Genomic DNA, 19,413 nt, shown 5'->3' with positions numbered 1-19,413 from the left:
GTTATACTGTGTTTCTGTATGGTGTGTCCACGGTTGTGGTGCTACCCCTGAATTGTCTTCTTTTATGTGCAGACACATACATAAACATGTAGAAGTACCCAGTTTCTTGTGGGAACTGTGTAGATTATATAGAGTGAGAATGTGGTTAAAATTCACAACATACTCATAACATAGTTTTGTATATTGCTGTTCATACAAAATAACTGCCGTGGTGTTAAGTTTATTCATGTACATTTATATAGATTTAAAATGTGATAAAACCATGTTTCAGCATGCCTTTTAAGTTTATAACTCTTACAACCAAGGAATCTATCTTTTTCCTGGGTAATTCATTGATGAGAGTATCTTATTATATTAAAGAAATCGCTTACTGTTGTTGAAAATACTACTCGTAACAATAGTTTAAAATCCATCATCTGCTGACATTGACAGCTTCTGAATCTAGGAAGGATAGTAGTGCTTGAATGTTAGAAATACAACGTTCAGTTCATTTAATTCATCATTCGGTTTGCCATCATGTACTAAGTAAGCATATACTTGATATATTGATAGCAGCCTCTCAGATAAAAAGAAAATTAAGATACTGCCCCTACCTTCGGAGACTTACTTGGGAAATCATATGTGTAAGAAGATAAGTTTCATTCAGAATCATAGCAGTTGAGGTAGATGTTTGTGTGAAGTATTTATGGTAGGACATGCCAATTTGTATAGGGAAAGGGACTAGTGGTCAGAAATACACCCTTTGACTTGGTTTTTTGAAAGATAAGTAGCAATTCATGTGATCACCAAGAGGCTGAGAAAGGTATTTCAGGAAATGAGAGTAAGGTGTGTGCTCATATGTGGAGCAGGGAACTTGGCTGGGTACATTATGGTACAAAAAGAGGTTTTGGTCCCTAGGGGCCTTGTGTGCTTGTCAGAGTTTTGGTTTTGTCTTCCATTCCTTTGGGGGTTATCAAGTGGCTTTAATAATGTAACACGATCACACTTGCATTGAAGAAAGATGACTTCAGCAGCAGTATAAGGAGTATATGGGGAGAGAAGAAGACTGGAGACTGGACATAATTAGGAGACAGTTACAATTGTACAACCAAGAAACAAACAGTGAGTGTCTGGAGTAAGCAGTGACAGTAGAAGTGGGAAGTAGATTTGAGATATTTAGGAAGCGGAATCTACAAGGCTGAGTGACCAAAGGGTTGTGAAGGATGAGAAAAAAAGGAGCAAAGATCATTTTCAGTTCTCATTAAATGATTAGGGAGATGGCATTATTCATGTAGGGAGTAGTAGTCTGGGGAAGAAAAACGATGTGTTTATTTTGGACACGGTGAGTTGGACATGGCTAAGAGATGATTAGTAGTATGGATCTCAGTAAAGGGGCTTAATATTAGTAGAAATATGGATTTGGAAGTCATCAGCAAACGCTCAAGGATGAAAACTCTGGAGAGAGATTTTATGGGGGAGCCTGTTGAGTGAGAGAAGCAGGTTGGGAACTGAATCTGGAGAAAAGCAGTGTTTAAAGGACTGGAAAAAGGAGAGTTGTTATGAAAAGAGTAAGAGGAAATGATTACAGAAGGATAGGCAGTGGACACACCTTACTCTCATTTCTGTGATCACCAGAAATCATGGAGGAGGGGTTTAAACAGAAAGTGTCACCAGTGTTGAGCGTGGCCAAGAGGTAAATGAGGATGATAATATTTAACAAATAAGATCCAACATATGTAATCAAGGCACTGTGTTAGTTTCCTAGGGTTGTCATAACAAGTTGCTACAAATTGGGTGACTTAAACCAACAGAAGTTTATCCCCTCATAGTTCTGTGGGCTAAAAGTCTGAAACTGAGGTGTCAGCAAGGCCATATACCCTTCAAAGGATCCAGGGAAGAATCTTCCCTCACCTCTTCCAGCTTCTGCTGGCTCTTGGTGGTGTCACTCCACTCTCTGCCTGTCTTTGCATGGCCTCCTCGGTCTCTGTGTCCTCTCTGCTTAGAAGGACACCAGTCATTAGATTTAGGGCTTATCCTAAGTCTAGTATGATGTCATCTTAAGATATCATGCTAGTCTTTAGGAAATACAACGGCAAGAAGTTTTAAAATTCATCTGTATTCTCAAGTTCATAATCTTTTAGAAGAGATTTTTCACATAGGAAACCATCTGAAAACAAGACAGCACCTTATATAATATAATGCTTAAATTGAATGTGATTGTCAAAATGTAAAGCTGTTCACTCTTGGCAGTTTAAATGTGTGTAGAGACGAACAGTGTTCCTTTCCTCTACATCTGTAGCAGTGAATAAAACTTCACGCTATTTGGATTTCCTTCTTCAGGTGGCAGGGCAGAAGGAACCCTCCGTTCAGCTAAGAGTGAAGAATCTCTTACTTCTCTCCATGCAGTCGATGGTAAGACTAAAAGCATCAATTGTTTTATTCTTTATTTCATTAAAGAACACAATTGAGGATATTTAATCTAAGTACATGCTTTATAAATAGGCTATAGACTATCATTTCCAAAGAATCCTAATATCTAGCATTGTCCATTGATATTTTCATATAGTACCAGTCTCTCATTTCCTCACTTTGACATGATTGCTATTCAGTTTACATAAAAATAGGTGAAATGTTTTAAGTTAACCATTTATATTTATTAATGCCCAGTGGAAAATGATGTATTTCTTGCTTTAGATTTCATGAAAGCACAGTCTCACAAAGTATAAAATGAAGCAGCTTTCAGACTAGTAGTCTTTTGTCTTGTAAATGGCTTAACCTGACATTAAATTTCATAGATCAGATTGATTATAGGCAGTCCTCATTATCTGAAGATATATATATCCTCAGTATGAGGAGAAGAAAACTTGCAAGTAAATCCTTTTAAAATGGCGACCAAAATTCTAGTAAAGGGTACAAAATGGTTTCACTGCAACTTGACAAAACTAAAAATCAGGAAAGTAAGTTTTTTAAGCCCCTACTTGGCAAAAGTCAGGTTATAGTTGCAGTTATGTACTATGTTTTAGACTGAACAATGAATTGCAATATTAGAAGGACGTACAACTTTTTTGACAAAACCATATAATAGCAAATAGGACATCCTTTACTTCATGTTTGGCATATGCAGCAGGATTGTAAAGAAGGCCCTTTTGGGGCCTCCTGGGTGGTTCAATCAGTTAAGCGTCAGACTCCTGATTTTGGCTTAGGTCATGATCTCATGGTTTTGGGATCCTGAGATTGAGCCCTGTGTTGGGCTCCGTGCTCACTGTGGAGGCTGCTTAAGATTCTCTCTTGTTCCCTCCCTCTACCCCTCCCCCACTTGCACTCACTCACTTGCTCTTGCTCTCTCTCTCTCTCTCTCAAAAAAAAAAAAAAAAGGCCCTTTTTACAAAAACAATCAGGAGCTACATTGATTTCCCAAGGGCTTTCTTAATCTGTTGATATTAAAATCATGTTTTTGAGGTATCCTGGGTGTCGTCATGCTGGTCAGATTTCTCATCTTCATTTATTAACTCTTCTAACTGCCAGATCCTCGTGGACACGTGGCTCTGCTTGTGATTCAAGAAACCCTCACACATCCCTTAGTTGGGTGTCTGACATCTTAAGGGTTCCAAGATTTTCCATTTCTCTGTAGTTAAGAGAATGACTCATAGATATAATGAACTGGACTGGGTAGATGCCAGTATTTTTAAAAAATATTTTTAATGTTTATTTATTTTTGAGAGAGATACAGAGAGACCGAGTGCAAGCAAGGGAGAGGCAGAGAGAGAGAGAGGGAGACACAGAATCCGAAGCAGGCTCCAGGCTCCGAGCTGTCAGCACAGAGCCCGATGCGGGGCTCGAATTCACGAACCGTGAGATCATGACCTGAGCCTAAGTCAGACGCTCAACCGACTGAGTCACCCAGGCACCCCTGGGTAGATGCCAGTATTAAGCAGAAAATAATATTTTAGTATAGATTAATTTTATAAGTGGTTAACACATTTTGAATGCATTTATCTAGTTCTTTATAGTACATTTTCAACATGGTGATTCTAATAATTGTAATAGAATGGTGGGATAGAAGATTTCTTTTACCAGTGGATATTTAGCAATATCATAAAATCATGTAACAGTCTACTGTGGAAGGACTCTGCCTGAGAAACTCAAAGCCTATACTCATTAAAGAAAAAAAATGAAATTGTTTTTGCTTAAGTATCTGAAAAGAATCCTGTACTAAATATATGTAAATACTTTATGGAATTGTAGGGAGTTTTTAGTTGAGATGTTTGCTTTTTAGAAATGTGGTTATTATGAGGATTTTTCCTGCCAAAGAAACAAAAACAAAAACAAAAAATCCCCTTTGCTATTATATATCCAAAGTACTCTTTTAGTGGTTGATTCTGTCTTAGAAGTCATGTGTGAGATGAGTGATAAACTAAGACCAGAAGAAATGAAATCTTGCCCAAAGTCACCACAGGAGTCAATGTTGGACTAATAATAATAGTTCTGAGTCCTTTTTCCTGTTGAAACCATCAAAGGCTGCATTCTCTCTCTGAATATTATCAGATGTTTTTGTTATTTAGCTTTTGGTTTGGGAGTTCCAACCGTACGCCCAAGAGACAATTTCTGGAAAGAAACTGAGACGTTAACATTTTCTTACCCTACGTAGTGCATTACTACTCTACTGACTAGGTGACTTTCATGGTGTTGTGTATTGTGTATCATATGCATTCAAATGTTGATAATGTTATCCGTTTTTGCCAGGCGATTCCAAGCTGTTCCGACCCCGAAGACCCAGATCTAGCAGTGATGCACTGAGTGCCTCTTTTAATGGAGAAATGCTGGGGAACCGCTGTAACTCCTATGATAATCTGCCCCATGACAATGAAAGTGAGGAGGAAGTAGGGCTGCTCCATATTCCAGCTCTTATGTCTCCTCACGCAGCTGAAGATGTTGACTTGAGCCCACCAGACATTGGAGTAGCCAGCCTGGATTTTGATCCCATGTCATTTCAGTGTAGTCCCCCTAAGGCTGAATCAGAATGTCTGGAGAGCGGTGCCTCCTTTTTAGATTCATTAGGATACTCCAAGGATAAACCAAGTACCAATAAAAAGGATACAGAAGCAGGTGGTAGCCAGTCGCAGACTCCAGGAAGCACGGCAAGTTCTGAAGCCGTCTCTCCTCTGCAGGAGAAACTGAGTCCATTCTTTACCCTGGAGTTGAGCCCAACTGAAGAGAAGTCATCCAAGCCATCCTCATTCACTGAAAAGGTTGTCTACGCTTTCTCTCCAAAGATTGGACGGAAACTAAGCAAATCGCCTTCAATGAACATATCTGAGCCAATTTCAGTGACTCTTCCCACTCGGGTATCTGAAGTCATTGGTACGGTTTCAAATACAGCAGCTCCGAATGCGTCTTCTCCAACTTGGAACAAAAGCATTGAAGAAAGTGATGTCATAAATAGATCCCCCACCCAGGTAGTAAAGATGAAAACAAAAGAGAGAGAGTCCCAAGAAGGATGTGAGTCTGAAGTCCAGCCCCTAGACCAGGTGGCTGCTGCAGAAATAGAGTCACCAGGGAAAGAGGAACAGGCCGTCTTAAGCAGTCAGAGTAAGGCTGTACCTTCTGGACAGACTCAGACAGGTACCATTTGTTTTTCTCCATTCTTTCTTTAAGCTAAGAGGGATCATCAATCCTGTGTGCCATCTGTGCCTTTTAAGAGAGAAATTTGCTCCACGCTAGCCTTTAATCAAAGAGAATGTTTTTTTGTTTTTTCTGGGAGGTGCTGATGGCTCAAAGCCCTAAATTAAAATCAGTCAAACAAAAGTCTCCCAAAGGACCAATGGTCCTGCTCCAGACCTTCATAAAGTCCCCTTTTAAAGTCTTTGGACAGTCAGAATTCATGGATAATTTTTGCACAACTTCGTAGCTCTTGATTCTGTTTTCTCTTCTAATAAAAATACCTATATTATAGCCTTACAAGTTAACCAGCCAGCCTACACCATCAAATGTAAAAAACAAAAACAAACAAAAAAAACTATTCTTAATAACAGTCTTCAGGCACTTGAAGCTTGTTTTCTAAGCAATCTTTTCTGAGCCCGATGAGGGACCCGCTTTTTTTCCCCCCTCATCTCTGTAGCAGTTCAAGAGGAGATTGCAATCTCTAAACAATTTGTTTTAGTTTTCCTCCTGAACCAGATGTGTTCTCTACAACATTTGCATGTGGGATGGAAGTCATGGATTGCCATTTTGAAATATGGAAGGCACCTATTTGGTAGTGATCAGATGGGGAGTGTTTGGATTTCCAGTACAGGATAACACAAGCTACCTTTTCACTCTCATTTTCTTTCCCAATTTCCCACCAGGAGCAGTTACCCATGACCCCCCTCAGGATTCCGTTCCCGTCAGTTCAGTCTCTCTTATCCCACCACCACCGCCTCCGAAAAATGTGGCCCGCCTGTTGGCACTAGCACTGGCTGAGTCTGCACAGCAAGCTTCAACTCAGTCATTGAAGAGACCAGGGCCCGCCCAGGCTGCTTATACGAATTACGGAGACCTAGCAGTGGCTGCAAACGAAGATAAACTGCCTAGTTCCTACTCTAACATCACTCTAGATAAAGCCTATTACCAAACTGATAGGCCAGCAGAGGAATCCCGCCTCCAGAACGAGGTATCTGGGAACTGTGACCAGCCTGTAGCAGACACAGCAATTGGGAATCACGCTCATTCCAGTGCAACTGAATCCGGGGAGCAGCTCCACCAGGCAGACTTACCAGGGAATCATCCACATCAAACCTATTTATCTGGGGACCCAGAAAAGGCCAGAATCCCATCAGTTCCCTTAACAGACTCTAAGTCTGATGATCACATAAGCTTCTCTGAAGACCAGTCTGGGAAGACCAGTATGCCAACTGTCTCCTTTTTGGATCAGGACCAGCCTCAGCTTCATTTCTATAGCGGAGATCAGCCTCCTTATCTTGGTGCAAGTGTAGATAAACCCCATCACCCTTCAGAACTTGCAGACAAATCTCCCACACCTTCTAGTTTGCCGAAGGACAAAATCTACCCTCCTTCTGGGTCCCCTGAAGAGAATACCAGCACAGCCACCATGGCTTACCTGACAACCGCTCCGGCAGCGGCTGAGATAAGCACCAGGGAAGCCAGCTGGGATGTGGTCCAGCAACCCACCGCAGCTGATTTTGCTGCCGCCACCCTCCAGCGTCCGCACAGAACTAGCCGCCCCCTTCCCCCCCCTCCCTCCCAGAGGCCAGCGGAGCAGCTGCCCGTCACGGGGCAGGTACAAGCAGCAGCCAGCACAGGATTAAATAATTCCCACAAGGTAAGAAGGGGAGGGATTCAGGGAGATGAAAGAAATGCTTTCCAAAGGTATGTCATTTGTGAGCAGGGTGAGTCAGATATGACATTTATTTTAAGTCCTGTGGCAGGTTTCCGTGAAACGTTTCCTATCTGAGGTTGGACCCTGCCTTTACCCTGATGCTGGTTGTTCTCTGAGGAAGGAGCAGTTACTCAATGATTGTTGTTGAATTCTGCCTGCTATCTTCTCTTCCTAAAGCATCTAGGTGGTTTCTTCTTGTAATACAGAGAGGTCATGATCAAATAAGTCACATTGGGCTGCAGCTCTCGGGGCTGCAGGTTGGTATTTTTGTTTTTTGTTTTTTGTTTTTTGCCCAACTCCACCAGTGATTCGTTGTGACTGTGGGCAAGTCATTTAACCACCCTGTGCCAATTATTCACATGTGCACAATGACCGTGCTTTATTCTGCCTTTCTGCCTTACAGACGTTTTTTAGAAATGTAAGCAATTACATCATTTTAGGTCTTTTGTTATGTTCCTAGCATAAGCCAGCAGGTTGTTCTGCAGCCAGACATCTGTTGTGATGAGAGAATGTTGTATGCAGAATGCTGAAGTTTCTTTCAAATTTTCTCGTACTTTAGAAAAGTAGTCCATGCGTTTTGTGGTCACCGTGAACTAAAAGGACTTCAATATCTAGTCTTTACTGGAGGATGCTGTTTCTAGCAACTGCTTCTCAGGAAGCACCGTTGCCGTGGGGGTCCCGTTTGGCTTCAGCTGCTACAGACCAGGGTGGAATAGAAGGTGGGGACAGACAGTAACTGATTTGAATGGCACATCAGACAGGTCACTTCCTTACCCTTCTCTGGATTCGGGGGCTTAAACTGCTCACTACCTGTCACTGTGATTCACTTCACAAATCTCTCCAGCTGGGATCAACTCTCCTTATTTAACAAAATGTTCTTGGCATGGAGGCTGAGCTAGATGGATAGACTAGCTAGATGGATGTATATTTTTGAGCTTGACTATACTTTAAAAAATGTTTTTGATGTTTACTTATTTTTGAGAGACAGAGACAGAGCATGAGCAGGGGACAGGCAGAGAAAGAGGGAGACACAGAATCCGAAGCAGGCTCCAGGCTCTGAGCTGTCAGCACAGAGCCTGACATGGGGCTCGAACCCACAGACTGCGAGATCATGAGATCATGACCTGAGCCGAAGTCGGATGCTTAACCGACTGAGCCACTCAGGTGCCCCTGAGCTTGCCTATGTGTTTTGGTCTGCACATTAAGGTCATGTCATAAGCAGCCTTGTCTCACATTGAAGACTGATCGTAAGTTAGAGCAGTTTTCCAAGGATGGTAATGGCTGCTGTGGCAGCTGCAGCACAGACCTTCTTTTCCTGGCAGCGAGGACAGACTGGCTTGCCGTCTTGACCAGTGCCACCACATGGCTTGGGAAATTTCATGCTGCTACCCCAAATAGCCTCAGAGTGTGGGTTACGAATCGAACAGTGTTTGATTCCACAGAGGGGAGCATAAAAAATAAGCTCATAATGTGGTCATCTTTCAATAGGTTCAAGCAGTTCCAGCTCCAGAGAGACCACCTGAACCCAGAGCCACCGATGACCCCGCACATGTCCTGGTCGGTGATGGCGGCACAGCCGTTCAGTGTCCCATGTCTGCTCCTGCTCTCCAGCCGGGCCTTCCTGACAAGGTGCGGGAAGGTGCCAGGGCCCCGCCACTGCACCTGCGCGCCGAGTCTGTCCCCGTGTACTCGTCCTGTGGCTTTACCGCACCGGTGCCCCCAACCAGGACGCTGGAGAGTAAAATGGCCGCTGCCATCCACTCCAATAGTGCAGATCCTGCCAGCAGCGCCAGCTATCACCCCTTTGTCACTGCTTCCTCAGCTCCTGTGGACGATGTTCTGCCTTTACCACTTCCTGTCCCACAACCTAAGCATGCTTCTCAGAAGACGACTTATTCCGCCTTCGCGAGGCCTGATGTCACCACTGAACCCTTTGGTCCAGAAAACTGTCTGCATTTCAGTATGATCCCAAACTGCCAGTACCGTCCCCAGAGCGTACCTCCACACCACAATAAATTGGAGCAGCACCAGGTGTATGGTGCCAGATCAGAGCCACCAGCCTCCATGGGACCTCGTTACAACACATACGTGGCCCCAGGAAGAAACGCGTCTGGACATCACTCCAAGCCATGCGGCCGAGTTGAGTATGTATCTTCTTTGGGCTCCTCCGTTAGGAGTAGTTGTTACCCTGAAGATATTCCTCCGTACCCTACCATCCGGAGGGTACAGTCTCTCCATGCCCCTCCGTCTTCCATGATTCGCTCGGTTCCCATTTCACGGACGGAAGTTCCCCCAGACGATGAACCAGCCTACTGCCCAAGACCCCTGTACCAGTATAAGCCATATCAGTCCTCCCAGGCCCGCTCAGATTATCACGTCACTCAGCTTCAGCCTTACTTTGAGAATGGCCGGGTCCACTACCGGTATAGCCCGTACTCCAGTTCTTCTAGCTCCTATTACAGTCCAGAAGGAGCCCTGTGTGATGTGGACGCCTACAGCACAGTACAGCTGAGGCCCCTTCACCGCCTACCCAATCGCGATTTTGCCTTCTACAATCCAAGGCTGCAAGGAAAGAACTTCTACAGTTACGCTGGTTTGCTCCCACGTCCCCGGGCCAACATGACCGGCTATTTCTCTGGTAATGACCATAATGTAGTCAACATGCCTCCAACTGCTGAGGTAAAGCACACTTACACCTCATGGGATCTTGAGGACATGGAAAAATACCGCATGCAGTCTATCCGGAGAGAGAGCCGCGCTCGGCAGAAGGTGAAAGGGCCTGTCATGTCCCAGTACGATAACATGACCCCGGCCGTGCAGGATGACCTGGGCGGGATCTATGTCATCCACCTGCGTAGTAAATCAGATCCTGGGAAAACTGGACTTCTCTCAGTGGCAGAGGGCAAGGAAGGGCGGCACGCAGCCAAGGCCGTCAGTCCCGAGGGAGAGGAGCGCTTCTACAGGAAGCATCCAGAGCCAGAGTTTGATAGAGCCCACCACCACGGAGGATATGGCAACGGACAGTCGGAGAAACCATCCCTCCCTCAGAAGCAGAGTAGCCTCAGGAACAGGAAGCTTCACGACATGGGTTGTAGTCTCCCTGAGCACAGGGCACATCAGGAAGCAAGCCATAGGCAGTTATGTGAATCAAAAAATGGGCCACCTTACCCCCAAGGGGCTGGCCAGTTAGATTATGGGCCCAAAGGGATTCCAGACACTTCTGAGCCAGTCAGCTACCATAACTCTGGAGGGACATACATGACATCGGGGCAGGAGTCTCTGAGACTGAACCACAAAGAGGTGAGGCTCTCCAAAGAGCTAGAGAGGCCTCGGGCTAGGCAGCCTCCCGCCCCAGAGAAACACTCCAGAGACTGCTACAAAGAGGAGGAACACCTGGGCCAGTCAGTAGTCCCACCCCCGAAACCGGAGCGGAGTCATAGCCTGAAGCTCCACCATACTCAGCACCCGGAGAGGGACCCCACTGTGCTGTACCAATACCAAACACACGGCAAGCGCCAGGGCGGTATGACTGTTGTGTCCCAGTATGACAACCTGGAGGGTTACCACTCCCCACCCCAGCACCAGCGAGGAGGCTTTGCAGGAGGAGCAATGGGGACCTATGTGCCCTCTGGCTTCCCCCACCCACAAAACAGGACATATGCTACCGCTCTGGGTCAGGGGGCCTTCCTGCCCACAGAGTTGTCCTTGCAGCACCCCGAAACACAGATCCATGCAGAATGAGCCCCGGAGCAATAGAGTTGAAGCAGCCTCTGCTGGACAGTGGACTGTTCTATTTTTTTCAGTAACCAAAAAGATTAAAAAAAAAAAAAAAAGCTACAATTCCCCCCTACCACATTAAAAACAACAACAAAAAAGAAAAATTACCATTTTTCCCCCTCCCTGCTTCATCACCACCTCTTCCATCTATAGACTGATTTTTGTCATTAAAAGAAATCTGAATGATTGTAAAGCACTGTGTTGAAAACCTAGTGAAGAAATTTGTCACAGACCATACTTGCCATATGGGGCTAATTTTGTAAGAGCCTGAGGACTGCCTTTCACCGAATTTGAATTTAACTTTGTCCTTCTTAGTGTTTGCTATATAGCACAGAGCAGTTTCTGTCTATTTCCTGGTAGGCTTTTGCATTTTCTGTGGCATTCCTCTGTACTTTTTCAGTAGCCATGCAGGTGCCCAGACTGACACTCAGTTGCCCTCACTTCCTTCTCCCTGACTTGGAAGGGTCTGGTGTGTTAAATTCGAACAGAGAAAAACTTCTCCCCGATCCTTCAGATGATTCTGTCAGACAATTAGCACATTATAATTACAAAAAACAATAAAGGAATTAAGACTTGAAGCATTTAAGAAAGAGTCATCATAAAATGTCAGGCCATTTAGACCCAAGCTGAACCACGTCCTTTTCATCCTTCTCAGAGTTGTTCCGTGCAGTTCGGCGAGCAGGCTGATGTCCACTGCAGAAGGGATTCTAAAGTGAGAAGAAGCTTCGTAGGCAGAACTCAGTGAACTTTGTTAGCACCACAGAACCCCATCAGTGCTTCTGATGTGTTGCCTGCCTTCAGTAATTTTTTTTCTCTCAATAATATTTGATAAATTGTAATCCTAGTAAAACATCTCACACCATTTGTTCTCCAAAGCCACTCCCCCCCCACCGCCCCCTGCCATTGGGAGAAAAAAAAACAAACCCAGCGTGACTTGACTGGTGGATAAATACACATCGTTTATCATGATTACAAATTTACATGTTAATTTCTGTTTCTAAACCAGAGTACAGGTTTCTTGGGAACTCTTAAAGTAGCTATGAATTACCTGTTAGTAAACTGCAAACCCCTGCAATAATTACACTTAGTGCACAGCCCCCTTGCACCAGAATTCTGGGCAGTTCACTGTTTACATCCTAAGGATTCACGTGCTGTTTGTTCACACTGTACTTGTGCAACCACAGTCGTCCTTAATTACCATTTACACCAGCATCGCAGGAATAGCTCTTACAGCTCTGCGGGCATGTTAAACATGTTGAGTACCCAGGACTTTCTTCTGAAAGTCACGTTCCCGGTTAGAGCAGGAGCAGACCACTGTCTGGCTGGCCACTCCACTCCATCTTCTCAACACCCCCTGCCCCCCGAGCACACACGCCAGACTGACAACGCAGTCCTATACTTAACAAACGAGTTTCGATTGTCGTGGCATTCCATAACTCTCAGTAATACTTGAGTTTTGTCCATGCACATGTTTGAAAAGCTCAGTTTGTAGAAGACACTAGGAGAATTTCATTCCATTTACTGGATGATTGCTGCTCTGGCTTTTTAAAACTTGGAATTAACTTTTATTTAGAGCAAAGGAAGAAATCTTTTATGAGGCTAAATACATGCTGCTATTATTGCTGTGAAATTGTATAAAGATTAGGATTCCTGCCAGTTCTTTTTTTTATTTAAAAGAAAATCATGTGATTGCATTTTAAGGGTTTATATTTAGAAAAAAATAAAGTTTTAAGAACACATTTATTTATATGTGGAGATACTCTATAAGGTTTTCTTTTGTTTCCCCAGAATTGATGAGAGGAATTCAGTCAATAAAGATCATGGTAGCAATCCTGAAATGCTGACCTGTGAAAGGTCTGTGGAAACGGAGGTCTCTAGATTAAACATGTAGACACAATGGGAATATAGTCACAGTGTTAGGAAACCTGATAGGATACTTTCTTCTAGCACACAAACATGTCAGGTGCTACATACAGGATTTTGATCTTTGGTGAGTATGCAGCATTAACGTTTTTTTTTTTTTTTTAACCTTAACCATCTTTTTGTCAAGTAGGCAATGCATTACCCCTCTGAGGTCACACATGCCCTGTAAGTTCTCACCAGCAGCACGGAGCATTAGAAAGGAGCCGGTATGACGAGGTACAGATGGTGTTAGTAACGGAGAGCCCAGAAGGAGGTGGCTGAAGGAGTCCTGTCCAGTCTTAATATTTGTGGATCTGTTGTCACACACATTGTTTACTCCTGAACCTAAATCTATTTTATGAATACTAAGGTTAATTCCTCAAAGCAATTACTTTATTAATGTCCTGTGGGCTTAGAAATATCAGGTGAATATTTTGAATACAGAAGAATGACCCAAATTACTGGTATCGTGAAACACAAACTTTAGGTAAAATCTAGAGTTGTGTCACTTGATGTAGACACAGCCTTAACTTCGGAGTCAGCTCTTTGAGGGACTTTGCCTGTATCTTTCCCTTTCTGGTCTTGTAGGGTAGAAAGTGCATGGCAAATCACTGTGAGCCAGGTTACCTCAGCATAGTTCACCTTGTGTGCAACTTCACAAGCAGTAATTAAATGTTCGAGCTTTGATACGGAACATTGTGATCAAGGAAATGCAGCTGCCCTTGTGCATCAAACCCATAATTGAATTTGATTGGTATTTTCTTTGCCATGTCTCCAGATTGTATCTTTTTGGCAAAATTCCAATGTCCCAGTTTGGTTTGACTGAAACGAATACGCCCTAGACGTCTGGCCAGAGACTTTGCTGACTGCCCCAGAGGTGCCATTTTCTTATTAATTTCATCCGAGTCTTACTGCTTATTGTATTCAGTTTCCTTTAAAACATGCAAGTCTCCGGGATGGTCCCACGGATAGGGCCTGCACACTTTTATAATGGCAGAGCATTTTTTTTTTTTTAAGTTAGAGTCAGGTTGAAAAATTCTAGGACTATGTAAAGAAGAGGGACCATTAATATGAGTGGAGATAGAAGACTGGGTGACCACATGGGAAACAGCAATAGACACATATGGCATAAATTTGGAATGAGCCCTTTGAGTTAAAAACGGAGCCTACAAAGTCCAAATACCCGTTCCCAGCCCCGTTTGTCAGTCATCCATTCATTATGTTGGCCGAGTATCGTCTGAGCAGTGTGTGTAAGGAAATAATAAGGAAAGCAGAAGTATGTCAGAAAGTTACTTTCCAAATGGTTAGAGGCATGTGATTTTCAGTACTGTGTGTTACGGAAATGTCAGGAATGGTATACTTTAATGTTGGTGTGCACAGAGGGTCTTTTTTCCTTTTCTGATTAGTACTGTTAGCATTCAAAGACTAAAAATGGTTGTTTCACAGTTTAGATTCTAAGGTAGCAAAACCTGATTTTTTCAGCCATGACCTGCATGAGAGAAGCATCCTAGGAAGTCTTAGATCATACTTTTGAGTTCTTAACTTTAATTTATATAGTGTTTTTTTTTATGTTTTAATATTTTTGTGAACTGGTGTAAATTGTTAATGCATATAAGCTTGTGTATTTTTGTAAATAGTTTTGTGATTTATTTCTCGACCCATATGTAAATATTTAGAGTCTCATTTCTTCAAAACTTATTTGAAGCTGAGTTGTGGGTTTGGGGTTTTGTTTGTTTCTTTGTTTTGGTTGGGGGAGGGGGGAGAGAAGAGATTTTGTACTCCGATAATCCAGATGGAGATATCTTGTGGTTGAAAGCAAATGTCCCACTGAAAGCAATTCAAATATCAACAAAATTATTTCAGGTTAAAACAGACTTCTTTGTGTATGTGTTTCCTTTTCAACCTAATATGGCTATAACAGAATGGGGTAATTGGGGATATTCAACAACATTCAAATCTGAGTGTATGACACATTATGATACCAAATGGAATATATTTGAGGGAAGAGATTTAACATCTCCTGTTTTTATATCTACTTGCCACAATGTGCCGCCTGGCCAGGTTTTTCCCAGGTCAAACAGTCACTTAGAAAGACAGAGACCTGTTGCACTGTGCTGGAAGGTGTAAACAGACTTGCCTTGCCCCATCTAGGGCTGCCCCAAGGAGCCCACACCGTCTGCTGTGACCTGACTCCCAAGCTGCCAGTTTCAAGGAAACTGAATTGGCTTCTGAGCTCAGGAGCCCTCCACAAGGGGATTCGAAATCACCACCACATTTCCAAAAATTCCCTCAAAGCATCTTGGACATCCTGTTGACTTTTCAGAGAGAAATGACCAGAAAGGAGTCAGCTCCTACACTCTGTGGCAAGCTGGTTTGTGGCAAACCCAGATGAAGAAAGTACTTGACTGAGGCAGGTACTGAACTTAGCCTGGCTGCCTGACGGGGGGTCGAGAGGGGATGCCTGTGCCAGAATTCTTCTCAAAAATATTTCCCTATCAACCGGTGTTTGTTGAAAAACACGATATTCAGCTTTTGAAAGCTTAGTTTTCCTTTTGGGAGTCATAAATTACAAATAATTCTTTATCCTAAATTATTAGGGCCTCTCCCTCTTTGCCTGCAGTAGAAAAAGTTGCCTGTTTAGTACCAATGGCCCCGGTGAGCCAGCCGTTTTCTGTATACCTGCCTACCTCACTACATGCTGTCAGCAAACGTACAACGTCTGCTCTAGGTAAGCGTTCCAGACCTGAGCACGTGTTCCCATGGAAATGGCTCTGATGGGATTAAAGAAAAGACCGGTATGGCATTCCCTGTGGGTCTTCTTAATTTTCTGGGATTCTCATTTCTTTACCAATAATTTCATCTCCAAATTTCCTTCACACGGATGAAAATCTAGTGCTTAAAATGTGTGTTTATCATTGAAGAATCAGTGGCAGACACATTAGTGTGGTGTTTGAGACTTTAATTACTTGTACGGGAAAAGGCACATTTTAATGTAATACTGACCCCGACGCAGTGAAACCTTGGGCATCTGCAAGCACTGGAAGTAAGACCTTTTAGCTGGTCATGTTTGTCACGCAGTTGAGAGTGTACATCTTAAAAACACAATCGTGATGCTCGATTTTTATTTATATTTGTTTAATGTCTATTTTTGAGAGAGAGAGAGAGAGACAGGGCATGAGTGAGGGAGGAGCAGAGAGAGAGGGAGACACAGAATCCGAAGCAGGCTCCAGGCTCTGAGCTGTCAGTTCAGAGCCTGATGCGGGGCTCGAACTCATGACCTGAGCTGATGTCAAACACTCAACTGACTGAGCCACCCAGGCGCCTCAGCCACTTGTTCATGTTTTAAACTGGGCAAGTGTTTCTTAAACTTACAATGTATATAAAGCATCTGGAAAGCCAGTTAAACATTCGATTTCTTGAGCCATCACCACATAGTCTAATTCAGTAGGTCCGGCCTGGACTCAGGAATCCACAATTTTAGCATCCACTACTTGTGATTCTGGTACAGGTGGTTAAGTAGTGATCTAGACAGCGTATTTAATAGCCTTCTTTGAAAAAACCACTTTCTACTTCATTTCGCTTCACCACTTTTTCTCATTTTTTCTCATTTCCTTTGGTTACCTATCACTTTAGTATTACTAGAACACAAATTTATCATTTTTTTTGGTCCCCAGTGTTTAAATACTAAGCCTAGATTAAATGTTTTATAACCACGACACAGAGATATTAGGACGAATTGAGCTGACAACATAGAAGACAGTTCAACATTCTCTAAAACTGGTAAAAACAATACCGATCACTACAGCATTGATTCCAATTACATACATAGTTCTTTTCGGTGCGAGACATTTAGGCTGGTCAGGAAGTACAGTTGATGCATATTTATTGTTCAGGCAGGCAATTGTTTCAAACACTGTATTCCTGGAAAACAAACAATGCTTGTTACTTGTGCTCTCCTTTCTCACCAAAGCTTTTACAAGCACAACTGACACACGATTAGCTTATTTGTTTTAGTTTTTTAGTTTTATGTATTTTTATCGACTGTGGGCAATAATATAAGAGCAATTTTTAACAGCTAATGACAACGAACACCGTGCTTGACTATACTACGGTGCCAGTCACTGTTGCAAGTGTTTTATACCCATCAGCTCATTTGTTCCTCAGGGCCTGTCAGTTTCTAGGTGAAACCATGACATGTGGTTGAACTCTTTGCCTGCTGTCAGACAGCTAGTGAGGGGTGAACCTACAGTTCAGACCCAGACATTCTCAGCATCAGTTTATGCTCTAATAAAGGCAGACTTTGAAGCCATCTAGTTGAACCCTAACAGCTACTTAGTAATTGTAAAGCCCTCACGGAACTACTAAGCCCTTCTAAAACTATTTCTGAAACTCTTGCTAAGCCCTGGCTTTCTCATCTCTGAAATGGGAATAGTGCTTACGGTTGCCGGGAGGACTGAATTAGATGATGGATGTCTCGAGAGGGGTTAGCAGGGGAGCAGACACCCAGCGGAAGTTATCCAGGATACTGACTGAATGGGGCAAGGAAGGCCCTGCCGCAGTTAAAGAAGAGAGGGTTCTATTATGCCTCTATCATTACGTTATTAAGAATTTAATCAGGTTTCACGTAGTTGACATTGTGCAGGAAGAGTCTTAGCAAGTAGATACATGAGACATAACTTAGTGGTTAATATGAAACTTCACAGCGAAGCTTGGAGCATGACACGGAAGTGGAGAAAGCCCTTGTTGTCTGAAAATATTTTGCATTTATTCAGCAGAACTCTTGATGTAGATAGACAGTGCTGATGATGACTGAATAATGTCTGCGTTCTGGAGCGGAGCTATGTTATCTCCATGCCATCCCATTAAATCTGATAATTATGCAGTTCAGGGAGATGGTCCTAGGAACAGCTGTGAGCTGTGCCTTCTCTGCCAACGGAGTTCCTTTCTGCAGTCTCTGCCTTGTTGTACTGCCCTACCTGCTGGTGGGCCCATCAATCCACACGGGGCACCAACAGAAGCAGTACTCTGGATTGCTGCTTCAGAAGAATAGTAGGGAGAAAACGGTGTGGCATGTTACAAGAGTTGCTGAACACAGGTGGCTTTGACTGTCCCTCCAGTTTTGAGTGGTAACACTTGGTAAGTTAACAAGGGCCTTCCCTTCATTCTTAAACACACGGTTTCCCTGGTTCAAAATCTATTAAAGCAAAATGCCTATCCAGAGAAGAGAAGAGAGGGACTGTACCGATTGTAACTAACAACTTATTAATCAATCATCAGGTACCAGGCTATTCTAGGTTTTTAAAAACATATTACTGTAGCTCCATCTTCCTAACAATTACATGAAGTAGCATTATTTTATTGCCACTTTACCGATAATGAAACTGAGGCCCAGAAAGTTTAGGTGACGTGCTGGAGTTCATACGTCTGAGGTTAAGTGGGATTTGGATCCAAGCTCTCTGACTGGAGCCCCGTAGCTTTTCTCACTCTTCTATGCTACCTGCCCAAAGAGGATCTTCAAAAATTATGAACACCCTGGGATGCCTGGGTGGCTCAGTCGGTTATGTGTCCAACTACAGCTCAGGTTGTGATCTTGTGGTTGGTGAGTTTGAGCCCCACACTGGACTCTGCTGTCAGCATGGAGCCCGTTTCAGATTCTCTGTGCCCTCCCTCCCGCCCCTCCCCTTCTCGCACTCTTTCAAAAATAAATAAACATTTTGAAGAAGATTATGAACACCATAACACAGAAGTGGTGAAGACACCATGCTACGAATTTGCAGGGAAATCAAGCCCTCCAGGACAGAAGAGGATTATGCTGTAATAACATCACCAGAATCTCAATACCTTAACACAAAAACAGGTGTATGTCCTGCTCGAGCAAAATCTGCTGCAGGCCCAGATGATTCTCCTGGGTAACAGTCCTCTGTGTGGCCACTCAGCCACTGGGAGTGAGGCTGGATGCCCCCGTGCTTTCCCTACATCATCTAAACATGTTCCGGAGAAACCGTGGCAGCGAAGAGAGCACCAGAGGTTCCTGCACAAGTAGTTAGCATGTGGCCCAGAAATACTGCAGGTTGTTCCTGCTCAGAGCTCGTGAGCCAGAGCTAGTTTCAAGGCCCTGCCCCAACACAGGGAAGGGGGCAAGTTCAGGAGAGTCTGCCATGTACCTGGATGGAGAGCCCAACGGGGCAGCAGTGTGCATTAACAGTGTCTGCCACACCACCTGGCTCCCCTGTCGGATTCTTCCGCTTGCATTAAGGACAGACAGCCATATCCTAGTATGGGAAATATTGCTCAAAGAATAACAGTCCTTTGGACACAAGGAATTGAGGGGCAGTGTAGGGTTGGCAGGTCCCCTGGTGAGGCGTCACTATTGGGGGTCC

General features: G+C 43.6%; 1 protein-coding gene across 6 annotated transcripts in view; it reads left to right on the top strand.

The window, feature by feature from the left end:
- The window catches only part of ARHGAP32 (Rho GTPase activating protein 32), a 300,175-nt gene extending 285,268 nt beyond the window's left edge, over positions 1 to 14,907 (top strand). For all 6 annotated transcript variants that reach the window (XM_058687307.1, XM_058687308.1, XM_058687303.1 and 3 more), the window contains 4 exons: positions 2,320 to 2,391; positions 4,723 to 5,601; positions 6,324 to 7,297; positions 8,843 to 14,907. In XM_058687307.1, coding sequence (XP_058543290.1) covers positions 2,320 to 2,391; positions 4,723 to 5,601; positions 6,324 to 7,297; positions 8,843 to 11,095 — 4,178 coding nt within the window. In that variant the 3' untranslated portion in view covers positions 11,096 to 14,907. The remainder of the gene's footprint in view (positions 1 to 2,319; positions 2,392 to 4,722; positions 5,602 to 6,323; positions 7,298 to 8,842) is intronic.
- Positions 14,908 to 19,413: the final 4,506 nt, after the last annotated feature.

The sequence above is a fragment of the Neofelis nebulosa genome, chromosome 10, assembly GCF_028018385.1.
Source record: "Neofelis nebulosa isolate mNeoNeb1 chromosome 10, mNeoNeb1.pri, whole genome shotgun sequence".
In the NCBI taxonomy this organism is placed as follows: Eukaryota; Metazoa; Chordata; class Mammalia; order Carnivora; family Felidae; genus Neofelis; species Neofelis nebulosa.
Note: the sequence above shows the minus strand (reverse complement) of the source record. Positions and strands in the feature narration are given on the sequence as shown.